At 40.2% G+C, this 19184-nt stretch overlaps 2 protein-coding genes across 2 annotated transcripts in view; both read left to right on the top strand.

Annotated features, from left to right (window-relative positions):
* The window catches only part of LOC147606524 (major pollen allergen Bet v 1-M/N-like), a 32626-nt gene extending 13689 nt beyond the window's left edge, over positions 1 to 18937 (top strand). Inside the window, exon 3 of the transcript XR_015264960.1 lies at positions 18831 to 18937. The gene's annotated coding sequence lies outside the window, so the exon portion shown is untranslated. The remainder of the gene's footprint in view (positions 1 to 18830) is intronic.
* LOC147606523 (major pollen allergen Bet v 1-M/N-like) lies at positions 18086 to 18937 on the top strand. The gene is made up of 2 exons (XM_086791906.1): positions 18086 to 18329; positions 18475 to 18937. Exons 1-2 carry the CDS (start codon positions 18134 to 18136, stop codon positions 18759 to 18761), a joined length of 483 nt encoding a protein of 160 aa, XP_086648032.1. The 5' UTR covers positions 18086 to 18133; the 3' UTR covers positions 18762 to 18937.
* Positions 18938 to 19184: the final 247 nt, after the last annotated feature.

Below are 19184 nucleotides of genomic sequence, written 5' to 3'. Positions count from 1 at the left end.
AAGCATGTGGGGGTGGGTCCCCCCCCATGCTTGCAAAGTTTGGTCCCCATAGGAGCATGTTTGGGTACGATGGTATGGGGAAGGCCCTAATTTTCCATGGCCTCTTAAGCACCAAGAGACTTCAGAAACCCACATTGGGCGCTAATTACCAATCCAAGCATGCTCTGATTATGACCAAACTTTGCAAGCATGTGGGGGTGGGTCGCCCCCCATGCTTGCAGAGTTTGGTCCCCATCGGAGCATGTTTGGGTACGATTGTATGGGAAAGGCCCGAATTTTCCTTGGCCTCTTAAGCACCAAGAGACTTCAAAAACCCACACTGGGCGCTAATTACCAATCCAAACATGCTCTCATTGTGACCAAACTTTGCAAGCATGTGGGGGTGGGTCCCCCCCATGCTTGCAAAGTTTGGTCCCCATCGGAGATGTTTGGGTACGATCGTTTGGGCAAGGCCTGGATTTTCCTTGGCCTCTTAAGCACCAAGAGACTTCAAAAACCCACACTGGGCGCTAATTACCAATCCAAACATGCTCCGATGGGGACCAAACTTTGCAATCATGTGGGGGGGACCCACCCCCACACGCTTGCAAAGTTTGGTCCCCATCGGAGCATGTTTGGGTACGATGATATGGGGAAGGCCCGGATTTTCCTTGGCCTCTTAAGCACCAAGAGACTTCAAAAACCCACACTAGGCGCTAATTACCAATCCAAACATGCTCCGATGGGGACCAAACTTTGCAAGCATGTGGGGGGGACCCACCCCCACACGCTTGCAAAGTTTGGTCCCCATCGGAGCATGTTTGTGTACGATGGTATGGGGAAGGCCCGAATTTTCCATGGCCTCTTAAGCACCAAGAGACTTCAAAAACCCGCACTGGGCCCTAATTACAAATCCAAACATGCTTTGATTGTGACCAAACTTTGCAAGCATGTGGAGGTGGGTCCCCCCCCATGCTTGCAAAGTTTGGTTCCCCATCGGAGCATGTTTGGGTACGATGGTATGGGGAAGGCCCGGATTTTCCTTGGCCTCTTAAGCACCAAGAGACTTCAAAAACCCACACTGGGCGCTAATTACCAATCCAAACATGCTTTGATGGGGACCAAACTTTGCAAGCATGTGGGGCTGGGTCCCCCCCCATGCTTGCAAAGTTTGGTCCCCACCATCGGAGCATGTTTGGGTACGATGGCATGGAGATTTTCAACAAACAATATGATAGCCAAAGTGTTAAAAAATATAATAAAATGAAGAACATCAACTAAAATGTAATGATACTCAATAATGAAAAAACTCATAATGATATAAACATCAAATAAGTACATCAGAATGAAAATGAGCTACCCCAGCTAGTCTGAGGTTAGTCACTGCCCAAAAATCTAAGTACAATGTAAGTGAGCTAACCCAGCTAGTCTGAGTTTAGTCACTATAAACGGCAACCCAATCAAAATCGTCATCTCTAACTGTCGGTCGACGTGCGCGTGGAGGTTGCTGTGCACGTCGAGGGGAGGCTGTGCCAGCTGCGGGGGTCGTCGAATGTCTGCGGGGAGGTCTGCCTCAAAGGCAGGATCGTGAACTGGTGCTGGTGTACTCGGGAGCTCACGAGTCCCAAAAACTGCTATAGCCCTCTCTCTCTCTCTACGTCGTGCTAATGCAAGACGTCTCTTTTTGTAAACCCAAAATCTATAATCTGCAAGAGTACGTGTCTGCCACTCTGCTCGTGTAAGCTCCTCTGCTGTAAGGACACGCTGCTCATGAGAAGCATGCACTACTGCTAGCACCATCACCCGAGGTGCCACTAGGACCAGCACCACCCATGCGCTCATATGCTGTGATATGGCTCTCATGTAGGACTCTCTGGTATGCATAAACTCATGTGAGCTCCACTCAATCTCTGGAGGCACCTCAGGCTCCTGATCTCTATCGTCGAAGGCATCGAGTCCCAAGTCAATAGCTGATGTAAAATCAATAGGCCTGCCTGTCCTAGCATCTACTCGAACGAGGCCTGGGTGAAGATCATCGATGCCCAGAACTCTGTATGTCGCTAGGTCGACGTGTACACAGGAGGAGGGGCATGCTGAGAACCGTACTAGCTCCTGGGTGTGATGCAAGACAAATGGAAAAAATGTCCACATCCCAGGGCATATCAGCCAGTACTATCAATGTCCTCGATACATAAAGCGCAGCACGCATCACGTAGGAAGGGTGGTGCATCCTGCGGGAGAGGTCGTTGAAAAACCTCTGTGATGACAGGCCGTGGATATAAAGGTAGGTAAGGCACTGTCACGTCCGAGGATCTGCGAAACTCTCGAACATGCAGCATCAACTGCTCTGCCCTATGCTGGGCAATCTGCTCCATAATCTGATGATGCTGTGCCTCAGCTCTAGAGCTCTCTACCTCGGTCCGAGCCTACGCAAAAAAGTAAAGCATTAAAATAATTCATTAGTCTCTCATTAGGTATTACTTGAAGAAATTTATAACTTAGGACCTTAATTATAACTCTTTTACGTGCAAGAGAAACCTACCTGCTGGATGTCGGACTCTCTCAGATGCTGTGCCTCTGCAGTAGCTGCCTCTGCTATCTGTAATGCAGCTCTGAGGAGTCAATCTCCGCTCTCGCCTCTACCAACTCCTGAGTGAGTCTCTCAGTGGTAGGTGTGGGACCCTACGTGACACAATCAACCTTGCCGCTCATGTAAAAATATAGAAAAGTACATATAAACATGTAAATAAATGACTAAAAAAACTTAAGAAGTAATATATATGTAAATACCTCGACATCTGTCGGTCGGTATAGATCGTGAGAACAGGCGCACCACGTGCTGGATGCTCTCTGTGGTACTCCGTACGTCGATGCCGACCTGGGTGCCAAGAGCCTCTACTGTCGATAATGGCACAAATGAAGGATCTGTAGTAGGTGCTACACGAAGGGCGGGTGGAGGCCGCCTACCCTGGTCCTGGAGACGGCCTCGGCGGCCAGCACCACCACACGGCCGATGGTGGCTGGTGTAATCCACCTCCTCTCCTAAGACAAACTCCGCATATAATTGCTTTGCGAAGTATATGGGAATCTGGCGGTTGTTCGACATCCTCCCATATGCGGCAACATATCGACTATAGATATGTGCCGCCATACAAGGATGCGAACACCGCGAAATAGTAAGGGGCTTGCACGCCCTAGGCCTCATCCCACGACTATTGAGGAAAAGATCTAAGTAGGCTCCATCCCTAATCGGAGCAAGATCACAGACCTGACGATATGTCAGGCCATGTGACACAGGAGCAGTGCGATGGTGGGCTATCCACTCATCTACATAAACAATATCGTGAAGGCTACGAAGGGACGAAAGCATCGCCTCCAAGTCTACCACGATATGTAATGTAGACGGTGTGTCTCTAGCACTCCTACTACTACGGATAGCCGCTAACTCATGGTCTATCTCCACGATGAGGTCCGCAATAGATGAGCGGCCCTCCTCGTGTGACTCCATGCTAAAACCTAAGCCAAACACAAAGGTCCAATGTGAAGGGTCCAATGTGAAGGGTCTAATGTGAAGGGTCTAATGCTTAGTGCTAAGTAGCACTAATGAAGCTATAAAACAATGCTAATGGGCTCACTAATGCTAATCCAAATCAAGAGAGCAAGGAGAGTGAAAACGACTTGTGACAATGAGGCAAAAAAAAAAGTTTTTCGGTTTTATAACCTCGATCGAGGTTCGGTAGCATCATGCAATTTAGGGTTTGCAAGATTAACGCTCTGGATATTAGGGTTAGTGCAACATACGGCCAAGATACACACTTAATTTTAGGGTTGGTGAGGGATCGATGGCTGAGATTTGGTATTACTATCTCGTTCGAGGTACATGGATGGCTACGATTTAACGTTATTACCACGACATGGTATGTCGACGGTCAAGATTCATTATATACCTCGATCGAGATATTTAAACGGCTAAGATCGCATCTTCCAACGTACCTAAATGGACGGTAGAGATTGCGTTTACGTATCTCGAACGAGATATTTGGACGGTGGATATTGCATCTACATATCTCGAACGAGATATTTGGACCGTGGAGATTGTATCTCTGTATCTCGAACGAGCTATTTGGACGGTGTAGATTTGATCTTAGTATCTCGTTCGAGATACGGGGGACGGTGGAGATTGTATCCCATTACCTCGAACAATGAATGGTCACAATTTGATGTTAATTTCTTGTTTCGAGATACGTGGACGATGGAGATGTGCTAGTCAAATACGCCTAGGGGGGATACAGCGTGGCCCTGATGTGGATCCGAGTGGCATAGATATCTCGATCGAGATAATGTGGTGGCGGTCACATGTAATGGTGATATGGATGATGCCTGGAAACCCGGACCTGCTAGCGTAGCATTAGTTGGCATCTCGATCGAGATATGTTGATTTAGGCTCGGGAGGCATGTGTCGTGTTTTAATTCACGGCACTATCACGATCGAGGTACTCCGCCCGAGATGCATGGATGTCCCAATTTTAGAGAGAGTGAACGAAAGTGAGTACCCTCATCTTGCAACCGCCCTGGGACCCAACAACTATTCTTTTTCATCCACCGCTCATAATAGAAGCGTATGTGTAGTGTGGCATGAGCTTTGAGACACTAGATTCTACTATATTTCACTTGAATGTGTCATCCTTATGTATCCCTTCTATAGTCCTCCATTGGTCTCTAAGCAAGGCTACCATGTCATCACCTAATACCTTCTTGCACACAAGCATGGTAGGTGTTTGTGAGAAACAAAATTGATTGAACATCTTGGCAAAAAGATATATTGGGCATACCCAACTAAGACTCACAGATCGAGAGGGCTTTTCAAACTTCAAAGACCCTTGTGTATATCACAAAGCATCTTTGATTTCATGACCATTACAGTACAAGCATCTAGAATTGGCCATTCTTTAGAAGATAGGGGTGGAGATGTGATTATCGGTAGCTTACCAAACCCACCGTCTTGTTTTGGCACCAAATAGGAGTGCCGGTAAAAGAAGACCTTTTCCTTAAGAAGTTCTGCACTTGTTTTAGAAGAAAACATTGCATGACCAATGTCTGCATGCAATGCTTTAAATGTTCCGGTAAGGCTTTCCAATGGCTACTCCTCTACCATGTTTGAAGGAAAAATATATGCAAACAAGAAATAAGTTGACTTAGATTGAAACATCTCTATCACAAAATCTCACATGCCCCTTTCTACCTCTGCGATACTTGTAATTGTATGAAAATCGAGTTTATTAGGCGAAGATGGATATCTCGTGCTGTATAAACATGTTGTACTATGGCCACTAGTTTTCCATTGCTTGCCTTCTTGAAGCCTTGTCAACGACCTTTCCAATGGTGCTCCAGTACATTTCACCCCGTCGAACAACTCGGTGAGGCCCGATTACAATAGGCTGTAAATAAACCCAAGGGTTGTTGCAAGATCAGGGTGTCCAGTTTTATCCAGTTTATGCTGGACTGGGACAATGCTTGGAGAGAAAATTTTGGGGGGCAAGGTATGTAAAATGAGATCAAGCAAATAATAGAAAATACGCTTGCCCTTAAAATAACCCAATATAACTTAAATTAATGTAAATTAGTCTAATTAATCAAAATTCATCAAAAATATGATGAAATGATAAACAAATGATCTTTCCATACTTAGAGTGATCCAATTTATTTTTCCATAGATGCACCATTACAAGTACACTAGTCCCTATAGTTTTTAGATGATTTACATCATAAATGTAATTTTACTAATTAGATTATTAATATTTGCAGGCCTTCTGATAGCCTGGAAGAATTTTGAAAAAGAGATCATTAAAAATCCAACCATTGGATTTGTAATTTTTACTAACCACCACATTCTACTAATGTCTCAGTACCTACCCACTCTTTTGATCTACAAGATTAAGGATTTTAAGTGGTAGCTATTGTGGGTACAAAAAGTGGCGTATATTATAACACTTTAAAGACCTTGAAATATTTAAAGAAAATAGACAAATATCTTAAAATTTTCTCAAAAAATCAAGTTAAGCTCCATATTATGTGAAGATCTAAGGTACAAAGTGGGAATCTCATATGAGTTTATATATAAAAGATATTAGCATTTTATGGAATCAGTTCAAATTTGGGACAGGGTGTATACATTGACTTTGTACCTAAGAAAATGAGGACTTTTGACTATCTAATGCTTAATCAAATTATGCAACTATATTTTCAACTTTGAATATGATGTTCCAACAAAAGAACTTGAAACGAAATTCCTTCATTTACTAGGAGAGATTAGCCACTAAAGGTAAACAAATGCTTGTTTTTTAACTATTTACAGGGTGCCTGAGTGGACAAAACTGGGCACCCTGATCTTGCAACCACCCCCAAGCGCTCTTACAAAATGCCTCTTCCACCCAAGCACCATCATCGTCCTTCTTGTTGTGCAAGGATATCTCCTCAATCTCATCTTTTGGTCTTCCTTGTGCGGCCATATCTTCTTGGAAGCTAGCGTAAAAAGGTTATGTTTAGAATAAAAAGGAAAGAGATGTGCAGACTAGGGTTTTACGAGAGCCTTGAAGATGAAAGAGATGGAGCTCCGAGAAGGGAGAGAGATTAACATGGAGGAGAAATTTTAGGGTTTCGGGCCTTGATGGTTTCATTAGGGTTGGGAAAATGAGATAGAGATGGAAGAGAAAAGGAGGAAGAGTTTAATTACGACGTTCAAGAGGGAAAGCGGACTTGAAAATGAGATTTTTGATTACAATGAAATTTGAGATGGGTTTTTTGGGGGATCTCAAAAATTTCAAAAATTTAAGGATTTTTTGAGCAGCGAAAATGGTGGGACCATACCTACCCTAAACCCCCCACCTTTTTAAAGGGACAAGTGTAATTATATGTACTGAAAGCCTAGTCCCCCTCCCTATAGCCTAGTCTCCCTCCCTATATTCAAAGGAGACCAAATGTGCACAATCCTCTATTCCTTTGGTCCGTTGTTTCTAATTACTTTCATTAGTAAAAGGCCCAAAATATGTCTAAATGCCCCCTAATGACCAAGTATGCATTTATTTTCTCATACCCTAACTTGTATACTTTAGATTTCTACCTACTCTCAACATACTTTAGATTTCTACTTGCTTTCAACAAAACCATGAGGCTAAGATACATAAACATCCTCATGCAAGTCACCATTCAAGAAGACAGATTGGATATCCAAATGATGTGCATTCAAACCATGATGGAATGCCAATGCAATAATGCACCTAATTGTAGTCATACACACGATGTGGATGCAAATGTCTCATCATAATATGTACCCTTAACCCTTGAGTGTAACACGTTGTAGCAATCCTTACCTTGTAGTGATCTCAACATTACCTTGTAGTGATCTCAACATTACCATCAACTTTGTACTTAAGCTTATAAACCCACTTTGTACCAACAATGGCATTTTACCATAAGGTAGATCTACTAAACACTCGTCCTCTCCTCGTCCTACTTGGCTTGCATCCAATGGATCACTTTCTTGTGCTTCCACAAGGGAAATAGATCCCTCTTCATTACATATCTTGGAAATGTAAGCATGATCCACAAAAGGGAAGCCATGCACGTGTCCTGCTAGGTAAAGGAGTATTGATTTGCTATCTTGCAATGTTTGCACCAACCATTTTGGCATACTCTTGGACACCTGCATGTTGTCCTTTCCTTATCTCAACTGCATTGTCCTATACGGGTTCCCTTTCGGCATCCACAATTGTCTTATCCAGTAGAGTCATCTATGGGCTTAAATTCGAGTTGATTTTCACCTAGTATGAATTGATTTGTAGAAGCTTTTTTAGCAATCACTTGCTTCATAGATGGGGCTACTCATTATTTTACAAAGGTAGGATTATATCAAATATATCTTGTGAGCATAGATTTTATTATTTTCTTGCATAAAAACATGGGTTCATGAACCAAACTTACATAATCACTTGATCACGACTTGTACCTTATTTAGAGACTCCTCTACCCTATTTTTAGTTGCATGAGTTGCATGAACAACATGCACCAACCATTTGTAGCCTTTACACACCAACCACTGACCACTAGCCTATCAACCACATATTAAATTGGAGTAAGGAGTTGGGATTACATTTATCCAACAATCCCCCCTTAAGACCAACTTCTTACAAAACATGAATCACATCTAACAAACCTCCTTGACACAATGAGTAAGAGTCTCCCCTTAATAACAACATAGGGTAGTGTACTCTCCTCTACATCTCGTTAAGTTGGAACAACATAAGTCTTGACTCAACCACATACATGACATAATCTAAAAAGCATACTCCTCATCTACATCTTTTATAGTAAGACTAGAACAAAGATTTGTTTCTTCCTGTTGATTGACTTCTTCAACCACATGTGCCTTTTGCTAGCTTTTGATCTTTTTGGTAGCACTTTGAGGATGGATGATTCATCTTTCCACAATACTCACAAGGATGTTTGGAGAAACAATCCTTAGTAAGATGATTTGTACGACTACAAATAGTACACTTCTTCTTTGCCGAGATCGTAGTAACAGTATATGCATAAGGATCTATCACATCCTTTGTAATCTTCTTGTCTTCTTCCTGCAAAGAATTTATGATACTTTCCAAAGAAGGGACTGGCTCCTTCTCTTTAAGTACCATCACAATTTGTCTAAAGCTTGAAGGTAAGCTTTTAAGCAGGAGATAGCAATAGCATCTTCTTCTTCAAGAAGAGGAGATTTAACATAAACCAATTGTGTCATTAAGCTCTTCAACCTGTTAATCAAAGCTGCTAAATTTTCATTACTCTCCATGGTTAGATCAAAGAGTTGCATCTTCAAACTGATCTTGGAATGCTTTGCCTTTGCACCAAAAGTACGTTCTAATAATTCCCAAGCTTCCATAGCTGACTCAACATCATCAATATAATGAATAAAATCATCTTCTAAAGCAGTAATGATAATACCAAGTGCTTGCTCATCTTTTGCTTGAAGTACAGCCGTTGTAGCTCTTGCAACAGAAATACCTGCTTCATCTTCAGTAAGTGGCTTGACCGTACTCCACAGATTTTTCTTCATGAGGTAGCCCTTCACCTTGATTTGCCAAGTATGAAACCCAGTTCCATTGAATTTTTCAAGAAATTTAGAACTCATGATGATGAAATATGATACTTTATGTTGAAAACTTGCTCATATAGATGATTTAAGTCCAAATAATAAAAATATCATCAATATAAATCAAAATAGGTATCACCATGTTGTTGGAGTAAAAACTATAGAAAACTGACTGGAAAAACGATGCGTACAGCTGCTACAGTGGACCATATGCTCCAAGATTTCATATGCTGAATCTTCACTTGATGGAATTGGAGCACCTAAAAGGAATTGGGCCAATTCGTTGAGACGACGGAGAATTGTTTGAATGAACAGAAAACAGGCTGTGCTGATGGGCATGAAACGAATTCGTTGAGCTACGTCAAAATTGGCATGAGAGCTTTGAATTGGAGCATGCGTGGGACTAAGGCAAGAAGGATATATCATAATATTAAGGTTTCATCCCCTCATGTGCAAGCACGGAAGCAATCTACAGCATGTGGTTCAAACAGAGAAAAACTGGCTATGGTGATTAAGAAATTGATTAGGGTTTTTGCTAATAAACTAAACCTAATTGGGTCAAGCTCTGATACCAAATGTTGGATATGATAACTAAGCTATGAAGATTGATCAAAAACATACTCAAGGTGGATCAAAGATTGTACAAAACATCTAAATATGAGGGACAAAAACTTGTATATGCAGAAAATTGATATGAGATTAACACAAGAAGACACTAATTGTGATTAGACATGAAACAAACTTACATAATCACTTGATCACGACTTGTACCTTATTTAGAGACTCCTCTACCCTATTTTTAGTTGCATGAGTTGCATGAACAACATGCACCAACTATTTGTAGGCTTTACACACCAACCACTGACCACTAGCCCATCAACCACATATTAAATTGGACTAAGGAGTTGGGATTACATTTATCCAACATATAAAGACCAGTCCATATAAGGGAATTGAGAACATAATATCTTACAACTTATAAGCTCTATACAAAAGCTGCCCACCATGGATGCAAATTCTTCTAATGAGAGGATTGTTCCTAGCAAGGTTGCTAGGCCAACTATTTTAGTTGTTTCTTCTAATGATGACTCCTATTCCTCTATTGGGGATACAGATGACCAACCTATCCAAATATCTCAAAGTTTCAAAAAAGACCTTGAAGATAAAGACAAATTGATAGATGAAGCCAAAGAGGTGCATCAAAGAACTCCTAAGATGAACAACCCAGAGAAGAAGACGGAGGAAAAATCTATCGTGCAGAATTAGAAAGGTCTTAAATCGATGGACTTAGGCCCAATAGAAGTCCTTGTAAGACTTGTATTGAACTATTGTATCATAGCAATGACTAATGTGATGAAAAATTTCTACATGGACATGTGTCAGTACTCATAATAATCTCGAAGCAAACGTCTTTAAAATTCAGTTTTAACCAAAAATAAGTTATGAGACTAAAAATTCTCAACAATCTATTTTATTATGGCAAAGCACAATACTAGCAAAATACAATAACGAGTAGGGCTCAATAAAAATATAGAATGTTTATACAAATATGAGCCGAGCTCAATAAAAATACAGAATCTTTACAACGTGGTCTCTGGACATACAAAATGCCTCTAAGTGGTTTCGGGCTCTGTAGCCTCATCCTTGGCCTCTTCCTTTAACTCAGCCTTGGCCTCCTCCTTTGACTCAACCTTGGCCTCCTCCTTTGTCTCCTTTGTTGGCACCTTGCCTGCCTTGTCCTTGCCCTTGCTTGCAAATGGAAGCTTCCTCTTTGCCTTGCCCTTGCTTCCCTCCTCAGGGACTCCTTGTTTAAAGCTGAAATGCTTAATAGGGGAATGAAATGGCAGGATTGAAGACCTCAAGTGCATATAGCATGGATCGTCTAACTCCATTCTAGGAGGACCATTTTTTATCACCAGAAGTTGATTCTTCTTACTTTGATTTGGACCAGACAAGGAATGGGACTTCTTACTCAATGGAGAGACCTTTTTAAGGTCTTACATTGGGAGATAATCAACCCATCTATAACTTCTTACCCTCTACACTTTGCCATCGCGATCCTCCTCTCTAAACTCATCTTCTGTTATGGTCCCCTTTTGGTCTGAGAGGGGGTGTGTGAAATGGGTAATTTTCCCAGCCCTAAAAGGGGTTCTTTTTTTATTTTTTTTTGAGTTTTTTACCTTGTGCGCTTGCTGAACCCCCTATTGTGGGCCGACCTAGTAGCCCACTCCAACCACCACATCATATTTGACATCATACACAAGATCTTTTGCTGTGCTGATACTGGCCTACCTATACATCAGCATGTGTCTTCACCATATTAGCATTTTTTTGCACATTATATTCGACATCATACACATGATCTTTTGTTGCTACTATTGGCCTACCTCTGTAGCCTAAGTCTTCACACGAAATCAACATTTTTTTGTGTAGCCATGAGGTATCGTAGTACCCTTGTCTTCACCACTACAACTTCCACTATGCCCACTATAGATATCTACCATCTCAAAGTGCCTCTGCATCCACGGCGAGACAGGAGCCTTTGACATCAACCACCTCATGGAGTGCCTTCGCCTTACATCATTTTGCAAGCCATAATCACTGACCGTGCTTCAACTCTGTCCTCATCTTTTCTTCTTCGTCAATCTTCTATTCAGAGTCACCTCACATTAGATGGCCTCTTGTACAGGATTTCATTCACCATCATATATACACTCATTCATCCATTTCATGTTATGTTGATTTGTTCTGATCTCTCATACATCTAGTCCTTTTGTCCTTTCTTCCTTACATGTGGTGGTTGGGGTAAGTTGAACACACGAAGACGATGAGGCTTCATACCTCGGACTAGTATCTTTGATATGGGTTTGTATCCCTTCTTGCTTATTGAAACCTTGTCACAAACCTCCACCACCTCGTCATGCTTGAACAAGGCATGAAAGTAATTGCAAACTTCCTAGACTACCCTCCTTCGAAGCCTTGCACACTCCAAGAGCTTGAGCACTTTAATCAAGTCATTATTTTTGATAGCACAATTTATTATAGCAATTCTATCTAGAGGATTAACCAAGCAGAAACCTCCCATGCTATTCATGTAGCTTCGAGCAAGCCTCATTCGTTTCTTCTTAGTACCCCTATGAGTTGCTAGGCAAAGTCAATATTAGGTAATTTGGGAAAAATCTCACATTTTGGGAATCAATTACTTCATATAGTTTTGGACATATCTTAAACATACTAACTCCAAATTTGTCGGAGATCATAGATTTAGATTCTACTCTTTAAGATCTTTCCAAATGATATGTCACGTGAGGGGGTTTTGAAAACTTTTGGACAAGTTCACCATGCTCCCATTTTTCAAATGGGAATGGGATTTTTCCCAAAATAATCTAATATGGTGTTGGCATGTAACACTCTTAAACTATATAGGTCTCGCTCTTAACCCAAAAAGAGTGCTTTTTATTTGGGTTTTTTTGGAGTGCATGTTCTTCTAAATTTCTGTTAGTTTGTCTAAAATCTATTACCTCTTCGAAGTATTCTTTCTATCTCATTTAGACACTGAGTTTGTGAGATCGCAATGTCTTCTAGCCCTTTAACAGATTGTTTGTATAAACCAAAAATATTTTCAACCATGAGTATGTGTTGATAATGGGAAACAATAGTTTGATTATTTAATCTTGAGTAGTATCCAAATAAGCCTTCTCTACTATCCCCAATGAATCGAACAAGATCATGCAAAGTTCTAAATGGTGGAGGCTTACTAGTTGATGGGTCATGAGGGTATAGACCTCCTTGAACCCACAAATCTACATGCTTCTTCCCTTTTGTACATAGAGCTTTACGATGAGTACTTCTCCATGTGCAATAGTCTTTGTTAAGTACCAAAACAAGTTGATATGGTGTCTTTTCTTTGAGTGTGAATCAACCCTTGGAGTAGCCATAGTAGTAAAAATGAGTCAAAGAGAAAGCAAGAGATGGCAAGGAGAGAAAAAAAGATAGTAAAAAGAAAATAGAGGGGGAAACTTACGTCATGCCGCCCCATGGAAGAGAGAAGCATCTTATGGATTCGAATATTAAAAATAAGCTTATTTTAGAAAATGTGTACTAAAGAAGGTAAGATGACTGCCAAAAATCCGTGAATTAAAGACACTATAGATATGTAATGGATGGTATATTAAAGACACTCTCCTCAAATTATAGGTAAAAAAGACGCATTTAATATAGCGATTTGTCTCTACTATTTTAGTTAAATCATTTTTATCAAGAAAGTTAATCCAATCCATACACGGCCCTTTTTTTTTTCGTTTTTGGCCTTATTGCTAGGAGACATGCATGCTTTTCATTCAACTACTTTTTAATTCATTATATACAAGCTTCGATTCATCACTAAAAAATTAAAACCATATCAAATAAATGCTAAGAATATCAAAAATTAGGTTATGATTTTCGTAAATATAAATGTCATTTTGTAAATACACATTCTTTCAACACTAGTTTAGTATTTTTACACGACATAAAAGTGTTCTCTTAAGAGGTTTTCAAAAAGACCCCTAGCATTTATATTTTACATCTTATGAGATTTTTGTTATAGAGACTTCATATATATATATAAGTCAGAAGTTAGGAACAAATATATTTTCCAAATTAGGTATTTTTATTCCAGATTAATAAATGTACAAAGTGACCAATGTCTCAAAAGTACATATTCCTCTAGATGATTCACTATTACAGAGCGGGTTAGTTTTTGACGTTTTTTTCGACGGATTTGAGTATGTGGAGAATTCTGGCAAGCATCAATATGTGGGTCAAAATAAGCGTCGATATCAAATCGTCGATATGCACGTCAAAATACGCATTTGTATAATCGTTGAAATACATAACATTAAAACCGTCAAAACTTTTCGATACCTATTTCAATAATTATTTTGACATGCATATCGAAGCTTATTTTAACGGTTATTTGGATGCTTATTTAGATGCAATATCGATGCTTATTTTGACACTTATTTCGATGGATACAGGTTTTTTGATACCTATTTCAACGCTTATGCTTAAGCTTATGCATAGAGCTTGAAGCTTATGCATAAGCTCTCTTTGCATAAGGTTAATCTCTATGCATATAGCCTAATATATCCATTAAGCTCTATGCATAGAGATTAATGTATAGATTAAGATCCATGCATAGAGCTTAATGCATATATTAGGCTTTATGCATAGAGATTAATGTGCATGCATTAAGCTTTATGCATAGAGCTTAATCTATGCATAGCATTCTATGCATGCATGCTTAAGCCTAAGCTAATCCTAAACCCCAGCACCCAAGGGTGCATTAATCAAAAGAAAGGCAAATAATAAATCAAAAATAAGAGTAAAGGAAAAGGGCTACTTGGAATCTCAACAGATTAGAATCTGCAAAACAAACAAAAAACACAGCATGTTAGCCCATGCACATATGCAAAATCGGAAGCAAGAATAGGATGGGAAAAATCTATACATGAAGCTTAAGATGTATGCATGCATGCTTAAGCCTAAGCTAATCCTAAATCCCAGCACCCAAGGGTGCAATAATCAAAGTCAAGGCAAATAATAAATTAAGAACAAAAGAAAAGGAAAAGGGCTACCTGGAATCTCAACAAATTAGAAGTTGTAAAACAAACAAAAAACACACCATGTTAGCCAACATACATGCAAAATCGAAAGCAAGAAAAGGATGGGGAAAAGGCTTAGATTTAGGGTTTAGGGATTGGGGGGGTGAGAGGAGAGAACCTACAGATTTTTGGGGAGAAAAGTGATTCGACCTGTTCTAGTTTTCAAAAACAAGAATAGTGAGGCACCGCTATTTTTCTTAAAATTTCCCAAGGTCAGTATAAGCGTTGAAATAAGCATTGATATAGGCATCAAATTAAGCATCGATATAACCTCGAAATAGGCATTGATAAATTATTTTTCGACGCGTATTTTGGATGGTTATATCGATGCCCACTTAAGTTCACTTTTTTATGCGAATTCAAATTCAAATTTTGAATTTTTGCCCCTTATATCGACGCTTATTTGGACGTGATTTTTGATGTTTATTTCAATGTGTATTTCGATGGCATGGCCATCAAAACTAGGCGTCGAAAATTGGTCATCCTGTAGTAGTGATTTATGCCAAGTTCATCTACACTTTAATGTATTCATTATTGTATCACCTTCCTTTTTTGTGTGCAAGTGTGGCCTTCCATAGTGAGGGTTGGTTAGGAATCTACAAAGTGTTGTGGAAGGGGTTTTTCTTATGGAGACTTCACAAGAGAAGACTTGAAGAAAAAAACACTATTATTAAGTGTCCTAAATCTCTTATGATCCCTTTTTATGATAAGAAATTATTCACACCACTTTTATGTACATGAAACAATCATGCTATGAAATAAATGAATAAAAATGACATATTTTGGGTGATATCTTGGTCGCTTTAGAGTCATTTTATTGGTATGAAAAAGTATATTTTTACAACAAATACCCATTTTTAATATCTATAAAACTCGGATAAGAAAGTTTTTAGAAGATATAGTAGAGAAACTCTAGGAGGTTTTGAGGAAAAAATAATGACACTTGAATGTTGAAGTACCAAACTAGTGTTAGGATGAATATTTGATTCCTTTACTAAAAGAGCTAGGCATATGTGTAGCTAAATGTGATACCCTTTGTAACTATAAATCATGTATGTACACTTAATAAATGGTATCTTGTAACTATAAATCATCTATGTACACTTAATAAATGGTATCTAATTGTAACTATAAATCTTGTATATACACTTAATAAGTGGTATCTTGTGCATGTGGTGTAACATCATATATATATTTTTAATAAAACCCTTGAAATTGTATGTAAGTTGTGCATCTCTCATCAACTATTTATAAATTGTAAGAGGATATAAAGTGCAGTGTATACAAGAGAACACTCACAAGAAGTAAGATCTTTCATATCCCAAATGCTTAAAACTCAAATTAAATAATAACAAAGTTAGAGAATAATAATGTATGATACAATGGATGGCAAAGTCCCATGATCGTTTCTCTTGTGAAGGGAGGTTCGACAACTGGTTTCGATGGCTAATCTGGAATTGTCAAGATTGAGGTTGTATAGTAGAAGTTCGGAGTAAAACTCACAGTGATGTGGGTGGAGAAGGGGTTGGCTACGTATCTATATAGGCATGTATAAGTGATATGGCCATGACATGACCGCATAGGTTCATAATCATAGCCACAGCCACCCTTTGTTGTAGTGCAGACATGGTCGATAAGGCTCATCTTAGTCCTTGTGTTCGGGGCTCACAATGTCAAGGCAGGGTATCTAAGAGTAAAAATCCTACTTGCTCACAATCATGGCTAGGGCCATCATGTGTAATGTAGACATGGCCAACTACTGGGCTCATCTTGGGACCCGTAATGTTAAGATAGGGTTTCCAAGAGTAAAAAACCTAGTTACCTAGTAGAGAAGAATAATGTATGATATAATAGATGACAAAGCTCCACAATCATTGGTCTTCTGAAGGGAGTTTCAACAACAGGCTTCGATGGCTAATCTTGAATTGCTAAGATTGAGGTTGTCTAGTAGAAGTTCATAGTAAAAGCCACATTGATGTGAGTGGAGAAGGGGTTGGCTGCGTATCTCTATAGGCATGTATAAGTGAGATGGCCCCATGACATGACTGCATAGGTTCATAATCATAGCCAGAGCCACCCTTTGTAGTAGTGTAGACATGGCCAATGGGGCTCATCTTAGGCCTCGTGTTCGGAGCCCGCAATGTCCGGGCAGGGTGCCCTTATGAGAGAAAAAAAGTATACTTGCGCACAATCATGGCTAGGTGCAATGTAGACACAACCAACTATTGGGCTCATGTTGGGCCCCGTTCAGGCCTCGTAATGTCAAGACAGGGTGTTCAAGAGTAAAAAAACCTACTTACTCGATGTGTGGAGTGTTATGAGGGCCATACAAACATGAGCTAGCCGAAGCCTTGGTCATATAATAAGAGGGTGGGGCATTGATATCCAACTTGAAATTTCACCTAAATACTAAGCAATAGATTGTAAAGTGAAGCTATGATATCTTGCTCAATAGTTGTGCATGTCTAGAGGTACTAATGTAGATACACATAGATATGTGAGTGGAGACATGCACATGTGAAAAGTATAGCTGTGCATGTCTTGAGGTACTAATCTACACATAGATATGCTTCCTTGTAAAGTCACAATGTAAAGGTGATGGACGTATTGTAAAGGAGCCACAATGTAAAGGTGATGGTATTGTAATCTAGCGATGGAAAGTCCCTCTAAAGGTGATGGCATTGTTTAACGTCCCACTCTCACTCTCACTATCCCTCATGGTGGGTTTATACATCTTTGTACGTGAATAGGGCGACCGTCAATTCTAACAAGAGGTAGTATGTTAAAATCTCTACCCAGCTCCCAAGAGGTACGCTGTGATAGCTCCCAAGAGGTGCTATGTGATGGCATTGTAATTTCAGAGTACCATATATCTAAAGGTGATGGCATTGTTTAACGTCCCACTCTCACTCTCACTACCCCTCATGGTGGGTTTATACATCTTTGTACGTGAATAGGGCGACCGTCAATTCTAACAAGAGGTAGTATGTTAAAATCTCTACCCAGCTCCCAAGAGGTACGATGTGATAGCTCCCAAGAGGTGCTATGTGATGGCATTGTAATTTCAGAGTACCATATCTCACAATATTAACATGAATTTGCTAGATAGATTGGTTGGTGATTTGAAAAGTAGCACCCTCACTCTCGCTCAACGATCTCATCTACGGCACGGCATCATGTAATAATTTTTCCCCTCGTGGTGGTGGTGGGTCTTATTTAGAATTGCAAGCACCAACAATGTCAACGTGTGTTGGTAAGACGATTGGACGTCGTAGCACCGACACTGCACAGGCCCTTCCCCCATCGATATGAGTTTTTAAAAGCCCAAGGTTCGGCGCCAACAACAACAACTACTACTACTGAGATCATGGGCTCCCAAAAGATACAAACCTTCGATGTGGAGGTGGCCATCAAGCATCCGGCGTCTTTGGTGTGGCAGACTTATGTGAAGAACCTTCAGAACGCGCCATCCCTTGTTTTCTCTGGGCACTTCGACAAGGTGGAGTACCTTGAAGGGCCGCCTCTGGCGAAGGGAGGAGTCCTGCTAGCAACATATCATCCTTGTGAGTACCATTACTATAATAAACACACACACACACACACACACTTGCACTTTGACGATTCTCTCTTGTTGTAAAAGCAGCTCAAAACATAATATAATATATATAATGTCGTGTTTTTGTGTTGTTTCATATGTATTATTTATAGCCGTCCCTCACTATCGCTACATCAAGCTGCGGTGGGACGAGATGGACCACGACAAGCATTGCTTCAAGTGTACGCTCGTGGCTGGAGGCGCCCTCGGAAAACACTTCGCACACTTGGCCTACTCCTTCCAGATCCTGCCTTGCTCTGATCATGGCTCCTCCTGCGTCACGCACTTCACCGTGGAGTACCAGGACATAGGACAACACACCTTCCACGACTTCATCAAGGAGGAACTTGAGAGAATCTGCAAATCTCTTGACTCATACCTCAGCTCATCAGCTGTTTAAAACATCATCGCTCGGGACATGATGTTGCAATATAATAACATGGTGCGCCCTCATACATATATTATGTAGGGTAGAGGAGGTGCATACTTTCATCGTTGTTGTTGAATCGCTCTTCGCCCTCATATTATAATAACGGTGCATCCTCGTATTATATTATGCAAGGCTTATTACTCTCATCGTTGTTGAGAAAAAATATATATATATATATATACATATATATCTATATGTCTTCGCCCTTTAAACTTCCTATAATTGTGTAATTAGCGTTTCGGCCCTAAAATAATTTGGCTTTGATCCTCGTGGTGGCCACCTCCTCTCCTTATAACAATCAATTGGAACATGTTAAATGAGCACACACCATTCCCAAAGAGCAACTCCAGGGACGATGATTTAGAAGGTTCACCTTGATAACATGCTGCCCTC

The sequence above is a fragment of the Cibotium barometz genome, chromosome 57 (assembly GCF_041138505.1).
Source record: "Cibotium barometz isolate CiBa-2024 chromosome 57, ASM4113850v1, whole genome shotgun sequence".
Taxonomy (NCBI): Eukaryota; Viridiplantae; Streptophyta; class Polypodiopsida; order Cyatheales; family Cibotiaceae; genus Cibotium; species Cibotium barometz.
The sequence above is the reverse complement of the archived record's forward strand: the minus strand, read 5'-3'. Positions and strand labels throughout refer to the sequence as shown.

Excerpts from the sequence above, each read along its gene's own strand:
- LOC147606523 (XM_086791906.1), top strand. The coding sequence starts at position 18,134 with ATGGGCTCCCAAAAGATACAAACCTTCGATGTGGAGGTGGCCATCAAG. Across the intron at positions 18,330-18,474 it reads GCTAGCAACATATCATCCTT|CCGTCCCTCACTATCGCTAC; the intron begins GTGAGTACCATT and ends TATTATTTATAG.